This window comes from Gymnoscopelus microlampas (assembly GCF_963454915.1).
Source record: "Gymnoscopelus microlampas genome assembly, chromosome: 23".
Taxonomy (NCBI): Eukaryota; Metazoa; Chordata; class Actinopteri; order Myctophiformes; family Myctophidae; genus Gymnoscopelus; species Gymnoscopelus microlampas.
Genome location: NC_139960.1, coordinates 30,496,492 through 30,520,056, shown reverse-complemented (window position 1 = coordinate 30,520,056; position 23,565 = coordinate 30,496,492). Strand labels below are relative to the sequence as shown.

The 23,565-nt window shown below is 43.3% G+C and overlaps 1 protein-coding gene across 3 annotated transcripts in view; it reads left to right on the top strand.

Moving 5' to 3' along the window:
- Positions 1–23,147, top strand: part of tfec (transcription factor EC) — an 80,731-nt gene extending 57,584 nt beyond the window's left edge. Inside the window, exons 1-8 of one of the 3 annotated variants that reach the window (XM_084049760.1) lie at positions 3,395–3,654; positions 11,011–11,265; positions 12,395–12,496; positions 15,516–15,561; positions 17,320–17,376; positions 17,493–17,568; positions 18,989–19,136; positions 22,271–23,147. In XM_084049760.1, the coding sequence (XP_083905886.1) occupies positions 3,598–3,654; positions 11,011–11,265; positions 12,395–12,496; positions 15,516–15,561; positions 17,320–17,376; positions 17,493–17,568; positions 18,989–19,136; positions 22,271–22,795 (1,266 nt within the window). In that variant the 5' untranslated portion in view covers positions 3,395–3,597 and the 3' untranslated portion in view covers positions 22,796–23,147. Of the gene's footprint in view, positions 1–3,394; positions 3,655–11,010; positions 11,266–12,394; positions 12,497–15,515; positions 15,562–17,319; positions 17,377–17,492; positions 17,569–18,988; positions 19,137–22,270 lie in introns of those variants that run through there. The other 2 variants (XM_084049759.1, XM_084049758.1) reach the window with 2 other exon arrangements.
- The last annotated feature ends 418 nt before the right edge of the window (positions 23,148–23,565 follow it).

Sequence of the window (23,565 nt, the reverse complement as noted above, 5' to 3'; positions counted from 1 at the left end):
CACCGTTGATTGAGTAACTGTCCGCTGTGTCACTTATCTTATTCCATTTAAAGAGCTGACACCATACTCAATGCCATTAGGGAGCATAATTGCATCAGGTCGGGGCATTTCCTATATAATGAAGTCGTCAGCCATGGAAGGCACTATGACATTAAGACCGCATATTTTGGTGTCAAGTTAAGTAACTACGGCTAAAGAAACTTGCTGGCTTTGAAATTTAATCACTAACACAATTTGCCTTATTGCATTTAATGTACTTCAAGTTGGCTCCGATGTGTTTATTTAGGTGGGTGTAAAGATATAATAGATAGAGAGATACCTTTATTGATTCCGTGGGGGAAATTCACATGCCAGAGCCAACACAGCAGTAGTTACAGTTACAGATAAGGATAGGTACAGAAGAATAACATCACCACATCCTAATAAATACACCTTCAATTAAAATATAAATAAAGTATACAGATGTATACACCCTATAGTATACAATCATCTTGTCTGGTGCAAGATAATACAGCAAATCACTGGAAGCCGGTATAGATAATAGATAAAGACGCTGACAAGAAAGGGTTTGAGCTTAGAAAGATGCAGAATCCCAGAGAGGGATTTTCTTGTTGCTGACACACCCAATGGTTTCCTTTCAAGTTGTGTCTTGGACATTTTCAAAACGAGCCCGAAACTGAAAGTGAAAACGTTGCCATTAGGCCAATGAAGTAAATCCCCAAATACTTTTTCACATTTGTTTATAAATATTTAACTCTAATCCTATACCGGACGACAATGGAGACAATATGATGCCTACAACATTATGTCCAGGATCCAAATGTCATGGAATTGTAAAGTTCAGTCAAGGTCTGAGGCAAATAATACTACTTAGAAAATAACTACTGGCCGCAAATACACTTAACACTTAACATAACTAAACTAAGAAAAAAATAAGAAAAAACAAACAAACGAACTAAAGATACTGAAACAGGCAATGCCTTTTGACTCAAGGCCCTGGTAGCTCTCCCCTGGTGTTGTCTCCTTAACAGCTACAACAAGTACACTGAGCATTTCTCCACTCTACAATTCCAGCCTCCCTTATATACCAGGTAAGACCCACCCACAATTAGTAATTGGCATCATCATCAACTCAAACAAAGCAGACCATGGCCCATGAGTTCCACTACACAATTACAGACTTTCTGAGCAAACTTGAAATGCATTTAGGCATCAAATACATCACAAAACAATGACCATAAAATTAGACGTTACAGAAAATGTATAATAGCCTGCAACACTGGCTGCTGAACAGACACACCTCCAAGCCAGCTTGATGACAGTCAATTATTAGAAGCAGTTGTGCAGTGTGTGCTTGTAATGTCCAGTTTTACACTGTGGAGTCCTTAGTGTTTATAGGGCACGGGTTGCCCTGTGACAGGAATTATTATTAGATCCCATTTTGTATTTGCTATATATCATATTCTAGTAAACATATTGTGGTGTCTCAAGCCAGCACAGTGCCCCTTTAATACTGGTGACTTGTAATGTTGGTGCTGTAGGAATGTGAGCTCATCATTGAAGCTGTGGAGAGTTAGCTGAAAGCCTACATTTAGAAGGAGTGGCATTCAATCTCTCAAAAGTAGAAATGATTGTGTATTCTGAAACTTTGTACTCATTATTTAACCAACTAATAATGTTACTGTAATAGTAACCCAATGTGAGTTCTACTGTCATGAGTTCAGAGCACATTTAGGCATGAGTGTTTGCTAACAGATAGTTGACAAGTTGATTGCCTTTATAAGATGAAAAGGGACAATTTTGCAGCATTCTCCACTGCTCTGCTTTCCTGACTTGCTGACCTCAGTGGGATTTTTTTATTCTATTTCCGTCCAGTCACAGAGGTGCTTGGCTCCATGTTGAGCTGATTGTCCTCGTATCAAACAAGGTTGTGACTGAAGGACCGGCAGTTGACTTGCAGTGACCCACTTCCACTTTGCTGTGTCTAGGCTTTCTCCTGCAGGGCCCCTCTGGGAAGAAATGCTTCTATTGGCCTTCCACCATGACCCTCCAATGACTGGAACATCAAGTTCTTCCACCGTCATTAGTTACACAGGCCTGCCAACATCCGACTATCTGTGAGAATCAAGGAGTTTATTAATCTTATTATTGACCAGACCCCCCCAGAAACATTTTAACAAAGTAGATGTAATTTCCTGTGTTCTGGTGAATATTGGGAAATTTGATACTTCTATCAGGCTTGCTTTATAGCATTGGACAATGATGGGTACATTTTGATATTTCATCCATTAAAAAGCTGAATGACCCATCTTTAATAATAACCATTCATTACTTAAAAGTGAATTGCAACTGTGATTGCATGCACTGATCATCACACCCCCCAAGCGGGGGGTCTCGGGGTACTCCTCCAGAAAAGTTTTAACAGAGTAGATGTAATTTCCTGAGTTCTGGTGAATTTTGGGAGTTTGATGCCAAATCAAGGAAAGATGACAATCAAGGAGTCCTCAAGGAGATGTGGTTGAAATCAAGGAGACTCCTGCAGAATCAAGGAGGGCAGCCCTGATTAGCTCTCTGATGTAGACCAAGTGTGTGCGTGCGTGCGTGCGTGCGTGCGTGCACTCGCATGTGTGCATGTCACACGCATGTATATTTGCATATTTTAGCGCATGAGCACATGGTATATACACATTTGTGTGTATTTGCATGCACAGGGGTCTGCAGGTCTGTCTATATATCTATGCGTTGGGGATTCAGGTGTGCGCACACACCGCGGGGACATGCATGCATGTACAGTATGTGCGAGTGACTGTGTGTCTGTCTGCCTGTCTGTGCGTGCCTCTGTGTGTGTGTGTGTGTGTGTGTGTGTGTGTGTGTGTGTGTGTGTGTGTGTGTGTGTGTGTGTGTGTGTGTGTGTGTGTGTGTGTGCGTGTGTGTTCCCCTAGTTAAGGACATGGTTGCAGTTTGCTGCAGTAGTTGAAAGGCCTTGCTGGGGAAGTGGGTGTCGTTGCGATAACCTGGAGGGAATGTGCTGAGCTGAGCTGGAAGGCCTGAAGACAGGAAAACGTGGTGTTCCACAGGCAGGAACTCACTGGCTGTCAACTTACTACCACACACACGCACACGCGCACACGCACACACGCACACACACACACACACACCTCTCCTGCCTTACCCTAACTGCCATCTGTATTTCTGCCTCTGTCAGGCCTTTCACTGACCGACGCGTGCGTGCGCGCGCACGCACGCACGCACGCACATACACCCACACACACACACAAATTCACAGAGGAAACAGCCTGTGCGGCTCACCACCAGTAAGCTGATGTGTCATGTCTTCCTTTTCTTTTCCGACATTTCTGCAAAGCTCAGGAAGGTCTCAAGCAGCCACCTCGTCTCTCCTCTCCTCTGCTCTTCTTCCCCTGTTTCTGGAACCCCGGCAAACGCACCGAGACACGGAGCCATCGCCGTTCCGTTGACAGCTCCCCTCTTCTCCCGTCCCGACGTTTTTTTATTTATTTTATTTTGCAGCAGCAGCAGCTCTCTCTCTCCTCTGCAAGGGGCCGGGGCGGGAGAGACGCCGCTGCCAAGCGGGGAGCCATGAGTCGATGCTGTGTGGTCAAAGTGATCACCCTGACAGAGGTACAGCTGCTGCAGGTAGGGTGGGGGGCGTTGGGGGGGTTGGAGGGAGACAGTGATATGCACACAGAGGAGGGGGGCGTGTTTTTTTGCAAACGGGATTCGATGCATTGAAATAAGGGAGAGAGATAAGGGATAGGGGTGGGGGTTGTTATTTTGGGCGTGAGGAAAATAGAGAGCTTACAGGTGTGTGTGCGTGTGTGTGTGTGTGTGTGTGTGTGTGTGTGTGTGGGGGGGGGGGGGGGGTGGGCAAGATTGTTACTCAGTCCATTCATTTCTTGCTATCACTTCTTGTCAATGTTTTTGGATAGATGTTAATTATACCATGCAGTTCACATACGTTATATGTTATTTCAATTTGTGCATGCTTGACCACAAATTCCAAGAATTATATTTGAATAGCATGTTGTTTCTATAGTTACTTTGAAGCATTAAATTACACTCTAATTATGTGAACATTTAACCTGTGATTTGTTGACTAGGGTTCATGCCATTTACTCCGCTCTTGCACTCTGTACTGTAGTTTTGCTCTGGAATGGAAAAGAGCTAAATTGAAGGTTGGATGTGGTGAAAATGCATTGATGTATGATGGGGTGGGGTGGGGTGTATAGGGGGAAGGTTGTGCCACAGGTCTGGGAGGCTGAGATGACGCCGGGGGCAAAGGATGGATGGAATGGACAGAGAGAGAGAAAAAGCTAAATATTACTTCAGGTTAAGATTTGGTGTGGCTTTAATGGAGTGATTTAACAAGTGGCCAACAGAGGGAGTTAAAATGTGTGAAAGAAAGGGAACATTGTTGCTGTATGCGCCATGCGGTACTCTGTGTCTGTGCATGTGTGTGCATGCGCACACATGTAGGGGTGTGCGTGTGTGTGTGTGTGTGTGTGTGTGTGTGTGTGTGTGTGTGTGTGTGTGTGTGTGTGTGTGTGTGTGTGTGAAATCGGCCAGGCCTTATGGAAAGCACGCTTTTACAACCGGAATAACAGAATAGGTCATCAGTTGGTCCCTGTGGAAATCTTGATTTTGTGAATCAGTTTGCATTCGCACACTTATCTCCCCTCGCGTTGCACCATCTGTCCGTGTGTGGTTACGGCTATTTACCGGTTAGCAGGCTCAGCAAAACTAGAGCAAGCATGCCTGAGAAAAGCCTGTGTTCCACATTTTGTCCTATCTCTGTAGATTCAAGATAGGAGAGAGAACAGTGCTCAGTGGCCGACGACATTCCACAAATGTGTCAACATGGCCTTAAAACATATAGGGCTTTTGTAGAAATGAGTCCAAAACTTGTACTGCTTAGGTTATGTCCATTATTTCCAAAGCTGAACATTGTCCATGTAAGCCCGGTGTTTCATAAGGCAGTTTTTTTTTCCTGAAGTGAAAGGAGAACTTGGGCAAGAATGAAACTAGGTTAAGCAAGAACATTTCATTTAGGAGACACCTGTGGGTTTGTCTGTCACACTGTGTCCCTGTTTGTGCAGCAATTCACTGGGATTTTTAAGACATAGACCTGCTTATGCTAAGGTAATCACATTGCTTGAATCTGAGTACAATGACAGCTTAGATAAATCATCAACTAAAATACTCTTAATGGGTTTTCTTTATTTCTGTTTAGATTTAGTGTGTCATTTGTGTGAGATCTTTTATCTCTGTCTTGTGTTTGCACTAAGATGCCTTAACAGTCCTCTTAAACATTTAAGAGCATAAATGCAGAATGCAGTTTTTGTTCAATTTGAATGTGCCAATTATCCAGCCTTTTAACTTAAATCTGTTGGTATTTCCGCTTCCCTTGTGTGTTCTGGGTTGACTTGACTGCAGTGCTGGCAATATGGATGTTACTTTTCTTTGAGGTTGACATGTTGATTGTCATCAGAAACAGAGTTATCGTATGGTACTGTGTGTCTAATACACATGTCCACATGCATTACGTGCAAGTTCTTTATGGCCGCTGTCAGTAGTGCTTTGACATGGTTTCCTGGGGCAGCAACACCGCACGTTTCTTGGATTTGATTAGCCTGCTCTCTGTGTGTGTGTGTTTGTGTGTGTGTGTGTGTGTGTGTGTGTGTGTGTGTGTGTGTGTGTGTGTGTGTGTGTGTGTGTGTGTGTGTGTGTGTGTGTGTGTGTGTGTGTGTGTGTGTGTGTGTGTGTGTGTGTGTGTGTGTGTGTGTGTGTACATGCCTTTACTGTTACTGCCTGCAATGTTGTATCAGATATGCATGTGACACTTAACACCTGGAGTTAGTCACTATTGCTATTTTTGCATTTGAATCCTGAAGAGTAACTGTTTTGGACATATGAGGTTTCCACCCGACAAAGACTGAAATTGAAAATGTTTTTGAAAATTTGCCGTAAATATCGACACCAGGGGTTGATGTGGTTATGAGAGACAGAAAGAGCAGTATAGAGAGAGGGTGGAGAGAGAGAGAGAGAGAGAGAGAGAGAGAGAGAGAGAGAGAGAGTGAAGTTCAGATTTGTGTAACATTCCTCATTTTAGTGGCTTAGGCATCCCTAATGAAGTTAAGACGACACAGCTGGTCTCCTAACAGTGGCAAAGTCTTTATCAACCTTAACGGGATTAGAAAAACAAACTGAATGACAACTAATCTGTGCCCTGATTCAATCATGAGCCAGTATTACTGTATCCAATATGTATTAGGCAACTCCTTTTGAATGTCCAAATTAATCTGACCGAGATACGTCATATTTCTAGATGATTAGAGGATGGAGTGGACTCTTGCATGGTAGGCAAACGCATGATGTGAGAAACACTCCTGCAGTATCGCTTTTGTTTTTGTTACGGTGCTGGATAAGGTTTGCCCTATTGCATTCACACAAGTGACAGATAGTCCTTTAGCACAAAGCGGGCTTATTGTGCAGCTCTCAGTCAAGGTTTTGCATACACTGTTGACCTCAGCGGGCACTGGGCTGCTCGAACCCTGCAACCCTGCTACCAGCAGCAAACTCAGCCACCACATATGTCAGGAAAAACGCCCCAGCAGGTGCCATCGGCAATGGGGAGGAGACACAAGTACAGTATGTTTGAGGGGGGGGGGGGGGGGACTTTTCTCTTCCTCAAAATGTTTCTTTCTTCCTTTCAAAGTTGTTTTCATTATTCCGTTGTATAGATATATCGGCCTATCCAGGATTGTTATCAACCTACTTCATCACTTGCGATTCTGATGTTGGTAATTAGAAATCACTTGTGCTATAATCCATGAATAAATCTCAGATGCATGTAAATGCATGGGACTAGGGGGGATAAGATAACCCGAAAATATATTAAAACGTGTCGCATTATGTGAGCTTGTAGATCGGCTCTTTGCTATTTTTTTTTTTTATATTTTCTGAAAAAAAACAACAAAAAACAATTTTGTCTATAATGACTTGCCCAAAATAGGGACGCCAGGTTGAAAGTAGTTAAATTAGATAGTTATCTCGCTCACTCGCTGGTCCCGTTTGTCTGTGCGTCAGTAAACGGCGCTTCTTCACACATGCACAGGGCACGCCATTGTCGCCGGTGCTGGTCTCAGTGACTGAAGCGCCATTACATCTCAAATCTAATCAGCCGCCCCCACCCCACCCGACCACCCAGCTTAAGTGGCTAATGAGCGCGTCTCCGGCATTTACAGTAGTGAGAGCAGCCGATGTGATACCAGGACAATCCTGCCATCACACTCTGTGTGTGTGTGTGTGTGTGTGTGTGTGTGTGTGTGTGTGTGTGTGTGTGTGTGTGTGTGTGTGTGTGTGTCGGCTCTGGCATCTCTTCCTCTAGCCCCTTGCCAGAGAGAAATGTTGATTGGGAAACAACTGGCATTTTGTTTGGCCCTCAGCAGCCAGATAAGAGCCCATAGTTGACGGTGACAAGCTGGGTATTGTGGGTGATCGTGACGTTTCTTAGTTATGTCGACGGGCGCTGAATAACTGCAGCGAACCTACGGCTGACAAGTGGAATTTCATGCTGAGTTTTTTTTTTGGGGGGGGGGGGGGGTAAAAGTCCCTGTGGTTCTGGAGTATACTGTGTTAGACCCTTAATTACTAACTTACTATTCCCTCCAAAACTAAATTAAACTTGATAGTAATCGTTTGACCCCCGTCCCCACCCCTCCTTTCTCTGTAAATATACTGTATGATTCTACTGAGCTTTATTCCAATATGTTTTGCATTGTATTGTATTCTTATGTATTACTGATTAATTGAGTACAATGGACCACAATGGAAACAAGCCCCTGGGGCTTTTAGTGTTATCCTAAAAGGATAAACTAACCTTTGACTGTACACCTGTACTGTTAATAATCGTGTTAATAAAGTATTTAATCAATCAATCAATCAATCAATCAATCAAAACCTTCTAAACATTCACTAAAACATTGTACGCTTTGTTGTACATGTATGTTGAATTGTGAAAATAGCTGATCTACACTCTCACAGCATGTCTCAACGCAGTATGAATTTGTAGATCAATAGAACTTGAATGACATCGGACACCACTAAGTGGTTAAAAACCAATATCATTTGTCCATAGGGCCCCTTCATAGAAATGTCTGGAGACACAGAAAACATCATGAAACCATTCCTGTTCCGGGTCAGTTTCTCATATAGCTTCATTTGATTGGCTCAGCAACAGATTTGAACTGGACACACACAACACCTTCATGTTTCCGGTTCAAATCTGCTACCAATCAAATGAAGCCATGAGAAACTGCCCTGAACAGGAAACAGTAATGCCACCTCCTGGAAAAGGGAACTACAGTCATGCACAGGGCCTATACTTCTTTTCACCTCTCCTTTTACTTTATTACTTTTATTGTTTTTAGCGAGGAAGAAGGTTTAACGTTATAATCTCTGCTTTGGTTGTCCCTCCAACATTGGACATTCAGGGATCAGTGGTGGAAGGTAACCGAGTATATTTACTCAAGTATTGTACTTCAGTAAAATATCCGAGTACTTCTTATATCACTGTCGGTGAAAGGGTATTGCCCCTAGTTGTCTGAACAGGGAGTACTTGTGGATTGCTCACCCGCTGTTTAAAGATGTGATGGACAGATTTTCAACATAAGAAATCTCAAAGTGGGGTCATTAGGGGGGTTCCAGGGGGTCCCCAGAAAATAAATAGTTGATACAGCATCAAAACCAGTTCAATCGCTTTAACCCTATTTTATATTTCAGCTATTCAAAAATACCCGATCTACAAACTCACAGCCAAAGTCTTTATTGACACAATTTATTAATTCATTTGTCTGTTTACATGTATTTATTTTGTATTTGTCCTTTGTTTTGTCCTTCATACATAACAAAGTCCAAAGGGCTTAAGTGGTTAAATTTCCTAGGTAGACAGGTTTTACAAAAAAAAAGAAAAGAAGAAATTACAAACAAGTTGATGAAAACAGTCAACAATGTGATAGAGTGCATAGTAGTACCTCATTCTACAGTTCTTGCACTGGTATAAAATCCGACATCAGTTCATGTACAACTTAAGCAATCTAATGCAGCAGAGATAAAATAGTCCCTTCTTGTTGGACAAACCCACTGTGCTACAGTACAGTGTAGGGCGGCTATACAATAGTACAGTGTACAGTCAATAAAAAAAACTCTTCCGAGGAAGTACTGTATATTGAAGAACACAGACCAGACAACTATCGACATTTGAAGAACACAGACCAGACAACTATCGGCATTGATAAGAGGATCACCAAACCATTGCAAGCAATGAACTCAATGTTTATTTTTACAGTTCTTTAGAAACAGCTTAACAGACCGTAAACTAATAAAGCAACTTGCTACAATGATGGCCTTTGTGGGCCCCCGAAAAGTGAATTACACATTTTTAGATATAAGAGGTTCCCCGCAATCTATTTTCCCTGGCAATTGAATACAACGTAACAATGATAATGGAGACTTTTGTAAAGATGACTTGGAAAATAGCTTTGCACGCTTACTCATTTGGAAACTGAGGCTATGAAATTTGTCTGGATTGACACTATGGCCAGGGTAAAAATGGCATCAGGGGAGTTATTTAAAGCCCCCCGCTGGGAGAACAAGGGTCAATTGTGCTGCCCTCCAGGCCCTGGAGCAGAGTGCAGAGGACTCTGGGAGGAAGCTGCTGGTTGGTCAGTGACACAGAAAAGGGGCGGTCCAGATGAATTACTGATAGACGCTAAAGGCAGATATCCTGCAGTGATCAAACCCCGGGTCATCTGTTGGCCCTCTGTTTGAGGTGATTACCACGCTAGGCAACATAAAGGCTTCCTCTCGGCTTTGAGCCCAATTAGTTCACTTAGAGCCCTTTATAAGACACTGGAGAGAGGACAGGAGAGAAGCTCACTGCCATAGACGGCACATACAGGATAGCAGCAGCGACAGCAGCAGCGGATTTGGATCGTATTTGTTAAATTCACCTGCTGCACCAAAAAAGAAAAAACATACTGAAGAATACTTGCGTTCCTGAGAATGCCACACCTAACTGACTGTAGCTACTACAGGATGCGGGACGCGACCAGAGCTTCAAATGTAAGAATGTCACAAAGCTGAGATTTACTTTATAGCAAAAAAGGACAGTGCACTGTCTTTTCCTTCTGTTGGGTAATTGATTTTGTAGTGCACAGTAAAATGTATGGAGTGTATGGATCCTTATGGGGTCCGGATTTGTCAATGGGGCAATGCTCACAGCTACATACTAGTATTTGTGATTAAGTTAAATGGCAGATTATGCTTTTGCATTTTCTCATTATGAAAGAAGATAATCAGAGTTACAGTTTTGGAACCTTATAGAAGGAAGTTTTTCTGAAAAACTTTGTCGAAATTGAGATTCATATGTTTTATACATAAATTGAGCCTATTGAACAGTAAACTATATATTTAAAACTACAACTTAAAGAGGAAGAAAACATGTGAAAGCAACTGACAATGTTAATGCAGGAAGTGGTCAAAGCAATGACTCTATTCTGATAAAGAATGTGGTTGATCGGGATGATAATAGCGGTCAAACATGACTCAGACTGAAATGTCTGATTTTACTCAATCATGCACTCCTATGGAGAAGGGTGTTACCGTAACTGTCCATGGAGGAGGGAAGTTCAACCTAATGCCGTTCGTTTCTGTTTGTTCGCTTATTGATCACCAGCAGGTTACTGACGGCACCTGCCAGTAACCTGCTGAGACAAACTGCTGTCCCCAAGACTATTTTACTGGTGTAGAATGTCTCAAAATTAACACCATAATGCACATTGAAATCCTGAGGGTTCGTTTAACTCTGAGAATTTTCTATGCTCCCAATGGTTAAAGTAACACTTAGGAATCACTGTGTGGACAATGATTGTCGGGGTGAATAACTGAAGGTAAATCGGCCTTGCTGTCATCTTATTCACTTTTTCTTTTTAGGTACAGAACCACCTGGAGAACTCAAAGTTCCACATCCAGCAGACCCAGAGTCAGCAGGTGAAACAGTACCTGACGCTTGGCTCCAAGCTGGCGGCCGCCGGTGGGCCTGGCCACACCGTGCAGCACCCCCACGCCCCTGGCCAGCCACTGGCCGCTGTGCCCATCATGAGGAACGGACACATGCCCTCTGTCAGCGATGGCAGCAACCCCAACAGCCCCGTCACCCTGCTCACCCTGGCTAATCACGACAGCGAGGTGAGTCTGGCGGAGGGGTTAGGGTTACTCCATGACCATCCACAAAAGAATAACATTTCCAATACGTTCTGAATCCAATTGAGATCTTTTTATGAACCCAAATCACTGAAAAACAGCAATAGCCTTCCCAATAAAATCATTTATGATGACATAAAACATAAATTCAACAAACAGTACATTCATTCAGAAAACGACACGAGAGCAGCCATAACAAATGACTAAAAAATTGTTGTTAAATAATCGTCAGTGTAAAATTGCTAGTTTTGAAGTCGAAGAATGGACTGAATGTGCCTGATAGTAAATGGGAAAAGAGTGAAATTGTAACAACAACAAGAACATATCTATGAACCACAGTTCAGTTGTATACAGATGAACTGTGGGTCATATTTTTTGTGCATTTCACAGCAACCCTACAGTACATTCCCACAGTAAACAGTACCACCCTCTCCCTGAGGAATTATATTCCATGTCAACTCAAGTGTTATTTGCAAGAGAGTGAGTCAAAGCTGACATAATCACCACTATGCTAATGGGCAACACTTCATTTGGAAGGACCATCAGCACAGGTCAAATAGCATGCAAGACCGTGATGATCCATACAGAATCACAGCCAATTTATTTTTCTTAATCTGCAGCATTGTCTATTTGACTGTTTACAAAGAAGAATGACCCTCCCAGTCGACCAGTCATCCAAACAAAGTGTTGTCATTATTGATTCCCCTTTGTCTCTGCTGTCCTCATCAATAACTTCAGACATGGCATCTCTGATTAGAAAAAAATCCTCCAGAATGTGATTTGGAAACTAGTTTGATAACAGTTGTGGGGGCTCTTTCTCCTCACCTGTCTTGCTAAACAACGTCAAGACATGGTGGCAGGGGAAATAAATACTCCTCTATTATTGGATTCGTCTCAGAGAAGACCACCCCCCCCACCCCACCGTTTTTATGTCTTACATATTTGATTTTTTAATGTTATGAGGATTCTCTTCTTAAAAGACCACTCTTGGACAGCATTTGCAAATACACAGTAAAATCCGGATTGTACTGTGTAAGAACCTGGTGTGTATATTTATTTATTCATCTATCAACAGCCTGTCCATGAGTACACTGTAATTACTGTTCTCTTTCAGTTTCCAATGGATGAAGTTATTGATGACCTCATTAGTCTTGAGTCCGGTTTCAATGATGGAGGATTGGATTGCATGGAGTCTAACATCATGATGCAAAACAACGTAAGTATGGCACACATTAACTATTGTTAACAGCTGTATGAGCAATGTCCACACCCATCGACAGGGTCTTGATTTTTGCCGATATTGCTTGGTTCTGTTTTTCATGTCTAGTTTCATTATTTGCAGCTGCGGTAAGAGGGTTCAACTTAGGTTGCATAACTAATGATTTTCCCTCCCTCAAAGAGGAATGAGAACTTGTAAGGGAGCTTCCTCCAGCCCAAAACATGAACACTCAGGCTTGACTAGCTTGGGAATCAGAGGACCTGTCTTTGGAGTGAGGTCAGCTCAAGTCCAGATATGAGTCAAAGTTCATTCGGCCAGGGACCAGGGCTTAGCAGCATTTCTCACATTTCTCAACAGTATAGGCAGATTAATTAGAAGACTCAATTGCACTAAAGCACAGTGTTAAGATTCTAAGATGACAGTGTCACAATAGAATAGCTAATTACAACGTGAAATGCTTGAAAAGGGAATGATAAAGAACAAACATACAGTACGATCTCAAACAGCTAAATGCAGAGTAACTCTTTGGTGAAGTCCCTGACATCCCTATTTTGGGCATGTCATTATGCATTACAAAACAATTGTCAAAGATGGTAAAACAAGTAAAAAATTGCACACAAAAAAATTGTCAACAACTTATAGATTGGATATTTATGCTAATCGTCATACGACAAGGTCTTAAGTGGTTAAGAACCACTTACATAACTGCTAGCTAGAGGTCAAAACTAGACATTGCAAAAGCTGTGATTCAGACGATACATTCCGAAGACAAATGGCAGAGATGGTATTGAGGACACACGTCCCCAGTGCGATTCGCAGGCAGAAGGACGACATTTTGAAGACGGAATTGCGGGACAAGAGATCCATTCGGCTGACACACCTGAACCTTAATACGGTGGTATGCGTGTGGCTGAAAGAGGACTTGTCAAACTTTGGGATTCCAAGAAAACACAGTGGAATCCGGGCCTAACGCCTTGCGTGCAAGTAGGCAGAGACACTGCTGGCAGACAAAGAACCCTACATCCATACATACATACGTACGTACATGCGTATACATACTGCACATGCTGAGAGACTGTGACATAGGAGGTAGGATAGAGCCATGAAAGGCAAAGCGAGGGGGGGGGAGCAAATGACAGAGGAATGGGGCGAGAGATTTGGAAGGAGAAAAAGAGAGACTTAAGCTGTTGGGTTAGACTAATGCAATGGTCTCCCCACTGGCTTGTTCAGAAATGGTTTTCAGAAACAATGTTCAGAAATGTGCTTAAAAGGATCAATTCGCCCCAATTAGTCATACAGGGCGAAATGTGTCGCGTCGCTTTGCCGTTTCTGTGCGTCCAGAGACACCGGCGGGGGCCAGACGGATTGATCTGAGTCATTTCTGTAGGGACGCAGTCAACACTGCATTCTTTTTTATAAGCAATTCGCTTCTAACCCACCCCCCTTAGTTCCAAACTAAACCAAACCAAATCATTTGTGGTTCTTTCTCTAGTCTTTTCTTTTTTCATGTTTGCTCTTCCCTTCTCATTTCCCCTTCTTATATCCTCCTACTGTCCTTTTCTGTCTTATCTCGTCCTCTTGCTTCCTCTTCCCTCTCCTCTCCTCTCCATGCCCCTCCTCCCTCCCATGTCCTCTAACTTTAGTCCCCTCCATTTTCCCATCATCCTCACGGTCTGACCTCCATCCTTATCAGGTTTTACACTCTCTTAGGAGCCGGATTTCACACACACCCAAGTGGATCAAATTGGCCGAATGGCAGCTCGGCATCCGCGGCCGAGCTTCTCACAGCGCATCCCGAAGAAACACATACAAACGCAGGAATTAGGAACGGATGAGTGTGTGTGCGAGCACGCCGAATCGCCACATTCCACCAGTGTCAGTGAAAAGGCGCCGTTATCGCAGCGCTCCACACATGTTTTCCCAGGGAGCGCGTCTTCGCCTAGGAAAACAGTTTTGCCTCTGTTCGGCCGGTTGACCCAACCACCGCTTCTCATGTAATGGCGAGGCTATTTTCAACACACAGGCAGCCTCTGTGTTAGAAGCCCCTTCAGAGCCGAGGGGCTTCTGATAATGGTGGCATTGGCAGATCAAGGCCACCCGGCACCAGGTCAAGCCCACGCCCCGGGACCAGAGGGTGGTGGGGTGGGGGTGTATAGTGATGATGGCCTTTAGAATAAACAAAGGACAACTTCAGTACTGTTTGTGGGCATTTGTATGCACTATTTTCCCCTCCACTGGGAGTTACTGTAATGGGAGAACCACGCTTTGTGAAAACAAACTGAGAAAAGTGACATGACGTGTCATTCAGTATTACTCAAATATGGAAACTTCCGCCTGTAAGAGGTGTGATATTTTTTCAACCCAGGACTTAAGTTACGTATTGTGCTTTAAAAAATAAATTGACTTTAATTATGTGCCATTATAGAACAAGCCTCTTCAATTGATTGCACAGTTGATTGACCAGGGATCCTGTCACTGCATTCCTTAAACAGGCACATTTTGACACTCTCAGAGTTAAATTAACACGCAAGACCCATCCTCCAGCTTAGAACAACTGGTTTTGTGTTGCACCCTTGATTGAAGTACATTATGAATGCACAATAAAACCCTGAGTGTACACTTTAAGTTACAAATGGATAAATGAACACTGAGGATTGTACTGTGTTGCATGTGGGGGGATCTGGTGCTTGTAAAATGTTAATGTGTTTTTACTGTGTTTCTCCAACTGACAGAATGAATGACACTCTCTAGTTCTCCCCCTCCTTCTCTTCCTCTCTCTATCTCCTCTCCTCTTCTCCTTCACCTCTTTCCCTCTGTTCTCTCTCTAATTCTATACCTCCTCATTTTCTTTCACTATTTTTCTCTTTCCCACTCACTCATCTGCCCTGCTTCTCTTCTTCCTGTCTTCCTCCATCTCTCTCTCCTTGAAACTCTGTCTGTCTCTCTGTGTCTGTCTCTCTGTGTCTGTCTGTCTGTCTCCCTCTCTCTCTCTCTCTCTGTCTCGCTGCCTCTCTAGGTGTCACTGAGCAGTAGCATGCTGGACGTCTATGGGGGTGAACCAGGTATGAATGCCCTCATTCCACTCATACCACAGACACAGTCTAGCAAAAAGAACAATTATACTAATTAGTCCAATCAGCGATAGCCAGCTATAGCCAGTAACAGCAGTAACACCAGTAAGCCGGTCACATTGCTGCAGTAGCTCTAATTCAAGACTTCAGCACCGTCCCAGTTGGGACAACTTTATTCACTGTGAGCCGTAAGACACAACACACTAGGCAAAAGGCAAAACAAACAGTGCCAATGATAAAGCAGCACATTGGTGTAGGTACAAAGGTTTCTGTACAGTTTGTGAGAAGAAGAAGGCATTTCTGTAAGAACGACTAACACTTTATGAATGACCCTTGACAACCATTAAAACAAAATAGATCCCTCTCTGAAAATAAAAGTTCTGGTGGCGTGTACAGTACACTAGTCTCACGTAGTCAGATGATCGGAGATCTCCGCCTACCGAAACATCTGAGGAAACTGAAATTCAACGTACAGGCTATAAGAGCGGAGTAAACCTCCATTTGTCTTTGCATTGGTTCTGTAATGCGGTTATTTTGTAAATCTCCAAATTGTATCCAGACAATTTTAGCCCGTACATTGAATTTAGATATCACCAGATGTATCGGTAGGCTATAGGCCAAGATCTCCAATAGTCTGGCTACATGAGACTAACAGCACACAAGCATTGACCGTAAATGTCTACTTGTTTGTACAACATCAGATCCAATTGCTGGTGTCGAGCCAACACGTCGACTTGTAGTAAGTTGATTTCGTCGCGTTCCGGTCCGGTGTCTGGCTGAACAACAATCGAGGCACTGTGGCCGATGGTTCCGCATGGGAGGCTGATTGTCTTTGGTTGTTTTCACAGCGCTGAAGAAACGTGTAGACTTTTGTGTCGCACAACAGGAATGGGGGAAAAAAGGAGGGAAGCTTAAATCTCACAAAGAACTCTTTGAGAGGATTCTTATGAATGTCATGCATCAAGCAAAAGAAGCTTAATTGATTTAGGAAATAGAAAGGATGCCTGAAGTGCTCTTCACTCTCGACGAGAAAATAAGTAAATTGCCATCTTTTTTTCTCTCCCTTCGACTGTGCCGTGCGGACAATGGTGCCGTTACACAGAATTTAAAATGCCTTGATTGAATCAACAGAGACAAATTGGGCAATCCAATCTAAGGTCCCCAATTATGTAATTTGGAAGAATGTGAATGCAAATATGGACGCCTTGGCATTCCTGTCCCCTTGCTTTGGGGACAGATTAGCGAATTGGCTAAACTGCCTTAAATACAGGCTGAGTTTTTAAAAATGGGACAAACGGCTATTTTCCTTTTTTTTCCCCACCCTGAACTGCAGACATGCTGGAGGGGATGAACTGAGCTCTTTCACTACAGGGGTGTGTGTGTGTGTGTGTGTGTGTGTGTGTGTGTGTGTGTGTGTGTGTGTGTGTGTGTGTGTGTGTGTGTGTGTGTGTGTGTGTGTGTGTGTGTGTGTGTGTGTGTGTGTGTGTGTGTGTGTGTGATGCGTAGACTTACACAAGGAAATGTCCACACTCTGTTTGACCCTGAGTGTCTCTCGCACACGCACGCACACGCACACGCACACGCACACACACACACACACACACACACACACACACACACACTTACTGTCTGCAGACATAAAAAAACTAAAATAAAACAGAAGAAACTCTGTGGAGATTCGAGGTCTTTGCCCTTCAGTTTCTAAATTAGCACGCGTGGCTAATCGATGTGTTTCTCTTTGTGAAACAGAACACGACACGAGGGTGATGGCCAAAGAACGCCAAAAGAAGGACAACCATAATTTGAGTAAGTATCTCTTGACGCCGTCATAAACCATCACCGCAAAATTCATTACACTGTGTAGACCAGAATGTCTTGCCCTGTCTTACCACAATGTCCCGCCCTGTCTTTCTGTCTTCCAGTCGAACGAAGGAGACGATATAACATCAACTACAGGATCAAAGAGCTGGGGACACTCATACCCAAATCCAATGACCCGTGAGTTCCACATCTGTCTTCTAAGGCTGCAACTATCAAATATTTTCTTTTCAATAGATACATTTTTTGATTAATCAAATAATCACAAAGCATGTTTTTTTAACATATTTTATAACAAATCAATTAACCACCTAAGCTGCATTTTATCATTTTTGCACATTGGTGTCATGCAAAAATAGTGATCTACAAGCTCAAAACGCGTTTTAGATCTTTTTTGTTTCTTTTTTTTGCCAACATAAAAATCAATAATCAATCATTAATCAATAATTGTATAAAATTATCGATTATTTATTATAATTGCTTAAATCGTTTAGTTTGATTAACTGTTGCATCTACTGTCTTCTAACATATGTAGGCCTATTTACGGTCACTCGCATGTCTGACTGCCTTGCTTTATTTGATGTCCCTGTTCAGCATGCACTTCCACCCTGGCGTCCCTATTTTGGGCATGTCATTATAGGCGAAAAGAAAAGTTTGCCGATCACTATATTTGCATGACACCATTGTGCAAAGACGACAAAATGCAGCTTAAGTGTATAATTGATTTGTCAACAAAATAGCTGATCCTGAATAATAAAGTATTTCAGGTATAAAAGCAAGTACTCGAGTATAAATTTGACATGAATTCGCAGCTGAGTCATATTTGACCAGGAATATCTATACTTTGACTCAAGTACTGGGGTTGAGTACTTTGTCCACCAGAACTGAAATCCGCTGACCTTCCCTCTCTCCCGCTCGCCTCCCCCTCGTGCAATTGAACTTTGAATCCAATTGTAAATGGGAGGTTAGCGTTGGTGTCGCGCCATTAACACGGAATGAAAAGGAGATTATTAGCTCGGAGCGGACCGACGTCTCACTCCAAAAGAACAGGACAATTTTACTACCTTGTACACCTTCTTCCTTAAGAAAAAAAAAGTAATAACATCTGAGAGAGAACGACTTGCACTCTGCCACCTAAAGTCCAATTTCCCATTCCCCCCCCTCCACCCCCCTCGCTTTCTCCCCTGCTCTGTCTTCGCACTTCACTTCTTTCTTCCTCACCTATTTTAAACCCGGGGATTAATTTTACCGAACAAGGAGGGCAGGAGAATGGACTTCTTTTTTTTTACGTGCACATACTTAACTATTCTATTAAAACCTCTCATTCAGAGTGTCCGTGCCTCATGTCCAAGAATGAATAATTGCACCCCTGTGTATATCACCGTCCGCTTATTCATATCATAAAAGAAAAGAAAGAGAAAAAAAAAAACCTGTCTTTCTGCCTTAAAAGACCACCCCCCACCCCCACTCTTTCCCTCATTTTATTTTTCTTCTTACTTTGGAGAAGATTCTGCTGACGTTAGCCAGGTGGTTCATCGGTGTAAAAGGTTATCTTTTAACACTTTTTTTTTCTCCCTTCCTTCTCATTGGCTGTGAACAGCGACATGCGCTGGAACAAAGGCACCATCCTGAAGGCCTCGGTGGAGTACATCAAGTGGTTGCAGAAAGAGCAGCAGCACGCCAGAGAGCTCGAGAGCCGACAGAAGAAACTGGAACAGGCGAACAGGAGGCTGCTCCTCAGGATCCAGGTATACGAGCCTCCGCACGTCTCTGGTGTAAACAGGGTTCAGGTTTATTTATACACGCAGCGCTAATGCACACCTTAAGCGAAGTGATAAAGCGTGTCTCAACGGATGGTAAAGAAAAACATATATACATATACGTGTATATATACAAATTCCCAACGTGCAAAGCACAAGGGGCTCATAAAAATCTCAACTCATAAATTTAAACGTGCAACACACATGCACGCTGTGTTTCTCTGTGGCATCTATAGGCTATTGTATTGGCCATTGGATTAGGCGCAATCTTGGAGGGTGATTTAGCGTCTAACTCGCTAGTCCTCATTTAGCACCTTCCACATTTATTTACAGTGGAATAACAGTCTTCCTCTAGGAATCCTGGCAAACGTATACCCTAATGTTCCTACAGTATTTAAAAGGAGCTCATGCAGAGGCATTTTCTATTAATACTGTACTACTACCACTGTATTTTTATAGCAAAATGCAGACAAAACACTGGAGTATCGCAAACAGCGGAAGGTAAACCACGAGGTGGTTTCTTCCCAAATGTCGATCCATACAGTACATCCACACTAGCATTATAGCCCTGGATAATGGCAGAACACATTCTCTCTCTGTCTCTCCACACGCACGCACGCACGCACGACTGCACGCGCGCAGGCAGGCCCATTTCCACTGTATGCGCCCATACAGTACCAATAATCACTTCCTTCAGTTGCAACTTGCAACCTCCTCCCAGGCCTTGCCATAACCCCCTGCCACACACACTCTCAATCTCCGAGAGCATGGTGATAATTACTCTGATAAATAGAGTTACACTAGTTCAGACGACAGGACCCTTAAACAGTGACGGTCCGAAGTCAAAACCGCCCGCAAGGGCTGTGTGATGAGAGCGTAATGGCCAAATAAGAGCTGATTGCAGACCACTGGAAAATGATTAGATCCTGTGCGCTAACGTGGTGTGTAGGAGAGGTTGTCAACGCCTCACCTTCCCACGCACACCACAGCTCTCCCTCTGAGCTAATATCACAACATGTTGCGGTCGAGGTGACATGGTGAAGTGGTTCTAGATTCTCGCAACGTTACACACAAGGTTCGATGTGTATAAAAAAAAGGAAGGGGGACATTTTCGGATCCACTTAAGCCCATGCTGTAGTTCATTGTATGACAAATAGCCAAAAATAAATTAATAAAATCATTTGACACATTTCGAAAATGTGCCCAAAATAGGGACGCCATGCACAGGGTGTGGTTAACGTATATTATAAAATTGTGATATTGTCAAACACAAACTGTACCTTTCGCAAAAGGAAATGCATGTAATTAATTCAGTGTGACCAGAGGCAGAGATAAGACATATCCCCACCAGGCATAAACATGTCCAGAGTGGGAAATATCAAAATGAAAATACAATATTTGTAAAAGTGAATTATGTCACCCAAGACTTTATTTTTTTATTGATTATTTTCTTCTTTTCAGTTTCGTTTCTTTCAATCTGGCGTTCGTCCATATTTTGGGCATGTCATTATAAGTGAAAAGTTTAAATACAAATATAAATACAAATTAATTAAAAAATAATTTTGTATTTTTTCCCTCTGGAATTCCGAAAATAGCATTGTGAGCTTATAGATCTGCGATTTTCGTCATCATACAACAAACTATTTGATAGAATAGTTAATGGCGATTGAAATTCTGCAATGGTGTCTGTGGGTGGCCCTTGAATGACTCCGCTGCTGAATTTGTGTCATCGCTATTGGTGACCCGCTCCAACTGATTGATTGACGAGGGGTTAGGCGTAGGATGGTGGGAGGGAGGGGGGACTCAGTGTCGTTATTATGTCACTAACTGGCCCCCGGGGTGTGTTTACACTTTGAGTCAGGGCACCACAGCCCCGGGGTCTTAGACAGCGGAGGTTTGAAGATGACTGCGGTTAATTGTGGCCCAAACACATGACGCTATGACATGAAGATATATTGGAGGCCATTTTATTAAAGGGATTGTAGGCAAGTTCAGAGATAAAAAACTGTTGTCAAACACCGTCCCTCCACTCCCCCCCCCTCCTCATCAGCAGTTCGCTTCCCCGACCACCAGGGGGTGAGGCAGGGGAGACTTCTAAACGGGCCATGCCGAAAATAGGTTGCTTTATTCGGATACAATGCGTGTCACTGCCCGCCCCTGCCTGTTCTCAGAATTTTTATTTTTAAATAGGTTCTTTCATGATAAATTGACCACATGAAGTTAAACAACTAAATTCTATCCAAACAATATCTTAAAAGTAAATTCCGTGCCTCATAAAAGAAGTTTGAGAGCGTTTTAAAACCGAAAGTAAGAAGTATAAACTGCCTATACAGAAAACAACGGCGGCTCATTCCATTTTTGTCGGCTGCACTCGTCCCATTCGGTTTCACCTGAACAGTTCAAACGGGCACGGACGCGCATGGACGCGCACATGCGCATTTACGTCCTGGACAAACATAAATAGTAGGGAAAATACGGATTTCAGAAAGAGGACTGTGTTTCAATGCAGTTAAACACCCCAGCATCATTATATAGTGGCTGAAAGAGGGAAAAAAATGCAAAATATATATATATAAATATTCTTAAAATTTAGGCTTAATGTTGCCTACAATCCCTTTAAGCAGTTTCTCGTCACCATCAGTCATCATTGACCTAACAGGCTGGAGCAGGGCATTTGTGTGTATGGATGTGAGTTTGCATTATGTGCACACGTTTTGGGCTCATACTAATGCATCATCATGTGTATACAGTATGAGGTAGTGATGAGCTTCAAACTGTGAATCCCCCAAATAAATCAGCTTTTAGGTATCTCGGGTCGGGTGCAATATATTTATTGCATATTGTCCCTGTCAAATAAACAAATAACATTTTATTCAGTTGAAGAATTCTCCTCTTTCTCCACATAACCACTTAAGCCCTATATATACTCCATCATACGACAAAGTTTTGACCAGCTTTGTACCATCAAAAATAGCATAAATAGCATGCTTGGAATGTATTACAATGTATTATGCGCTTTTAGATAGGCTATCTTTGATATTTTATATACAGCAACTCAGCAAGGGTATATAACACCCCACAACTTTAATTTTTAACTTTAACTACAACTCTCTTGTTTCCAGGAACTCGAGATCCAGGCCCGAGCTCATGGCCTCCCCAACATGGCCACCGCCCTGGGGACTGTGGAGTTGTCCACCCACCTCCTAAAACAGCAACAACACCACCACCAACAACAACAACAACAACAACAACAACAACAGCACCAGCCACTGCCACCCCAGACCCAGCAGCCCCCTCTCTACCAGGAGGACCTCAACAGCGACTACCTCCACAGCACGGCCACGGCCACCGCCACCATGCAGGCCATCCCCCCTGGCACCGCCGGGGGTGGCGACCCGGCGTCCCAGGACCACGTGGTCGCGAGCAACGACGGCTCCACCACCTTCTCCGATCCGCTGTCCCACTTCACGGACTTCTTCAGCGTCACGCTCAAAGAGGAGCACCGGCTGGACGAGATCCTGATGGACGACGCGCTGTCGCCGTTCGGCGCCGACCCCCTGCTCTCGGCCGCCTCCCCCGGCAACGGCTCCAAGGACAGCAGCCGCCGGAGCAGCTTCAGTTCGGGCGAGGGCGACGAAGACCTATGATGGGGAGGGACCCCCCCGGTTGTTGTTGTGAGCCCCTAGTGTGTCCGAGTCGTCACAGGCAGACAACTCGGACACACGAGTCGTCTGCAACCACTTGATGTCTTCCACCGAGGCCTTCAGGATGGTGCCTTTGTTCCAGCGCATGTCGAAGAGTTTTCTGAAGTGCATTTAAATATAAGTAGACTTTGTGAATCAGGTAGGTGTTAGGAGGTGGAGGACCAGAGCAGATAAAAAACTGACAAAGGTTGCCCTCCAGATCTTTCTTAAGGACCAGAAGCAGGCTGAGGGCAAAATGAAAGAGACAGTGAACTGTACAGCCCAACGCTGATCTTTCTAACTTCGGTACAGAGAGCCCCCCCCCCCCTCCTGGACATGGCATCACACTTAGCCTACCACACAACAAAAGGGAGACATTATGGTCCGTACGCAAAAAAAGAAGAAAAATAAACTGATCAAGGACATCGTCTACTGCTGTTTGGATACACTGTGGTAGCTGTACACTGTATTTTATAAAAAAAGCAAACTTACTTAATCGTTGAAAACTTTGCCAGAAGTGTCCTTTTATTTTATGTTTGTGAAAGTGAAAATACTGTTATTTTATAAAAAAAAAAAGGATTTCAACTCATTGCAGTGGGAACTGTGGTATCATGTGCCTTATTCAATTTGGTTACTTTAAGTTTTGTTCTAAAAAAAAAATGGACATGTAACTGTTATACTAGCCAAAATGCCTAACGCATCCAATGTCTAGTCTGTTACTTTGAAAAATACTT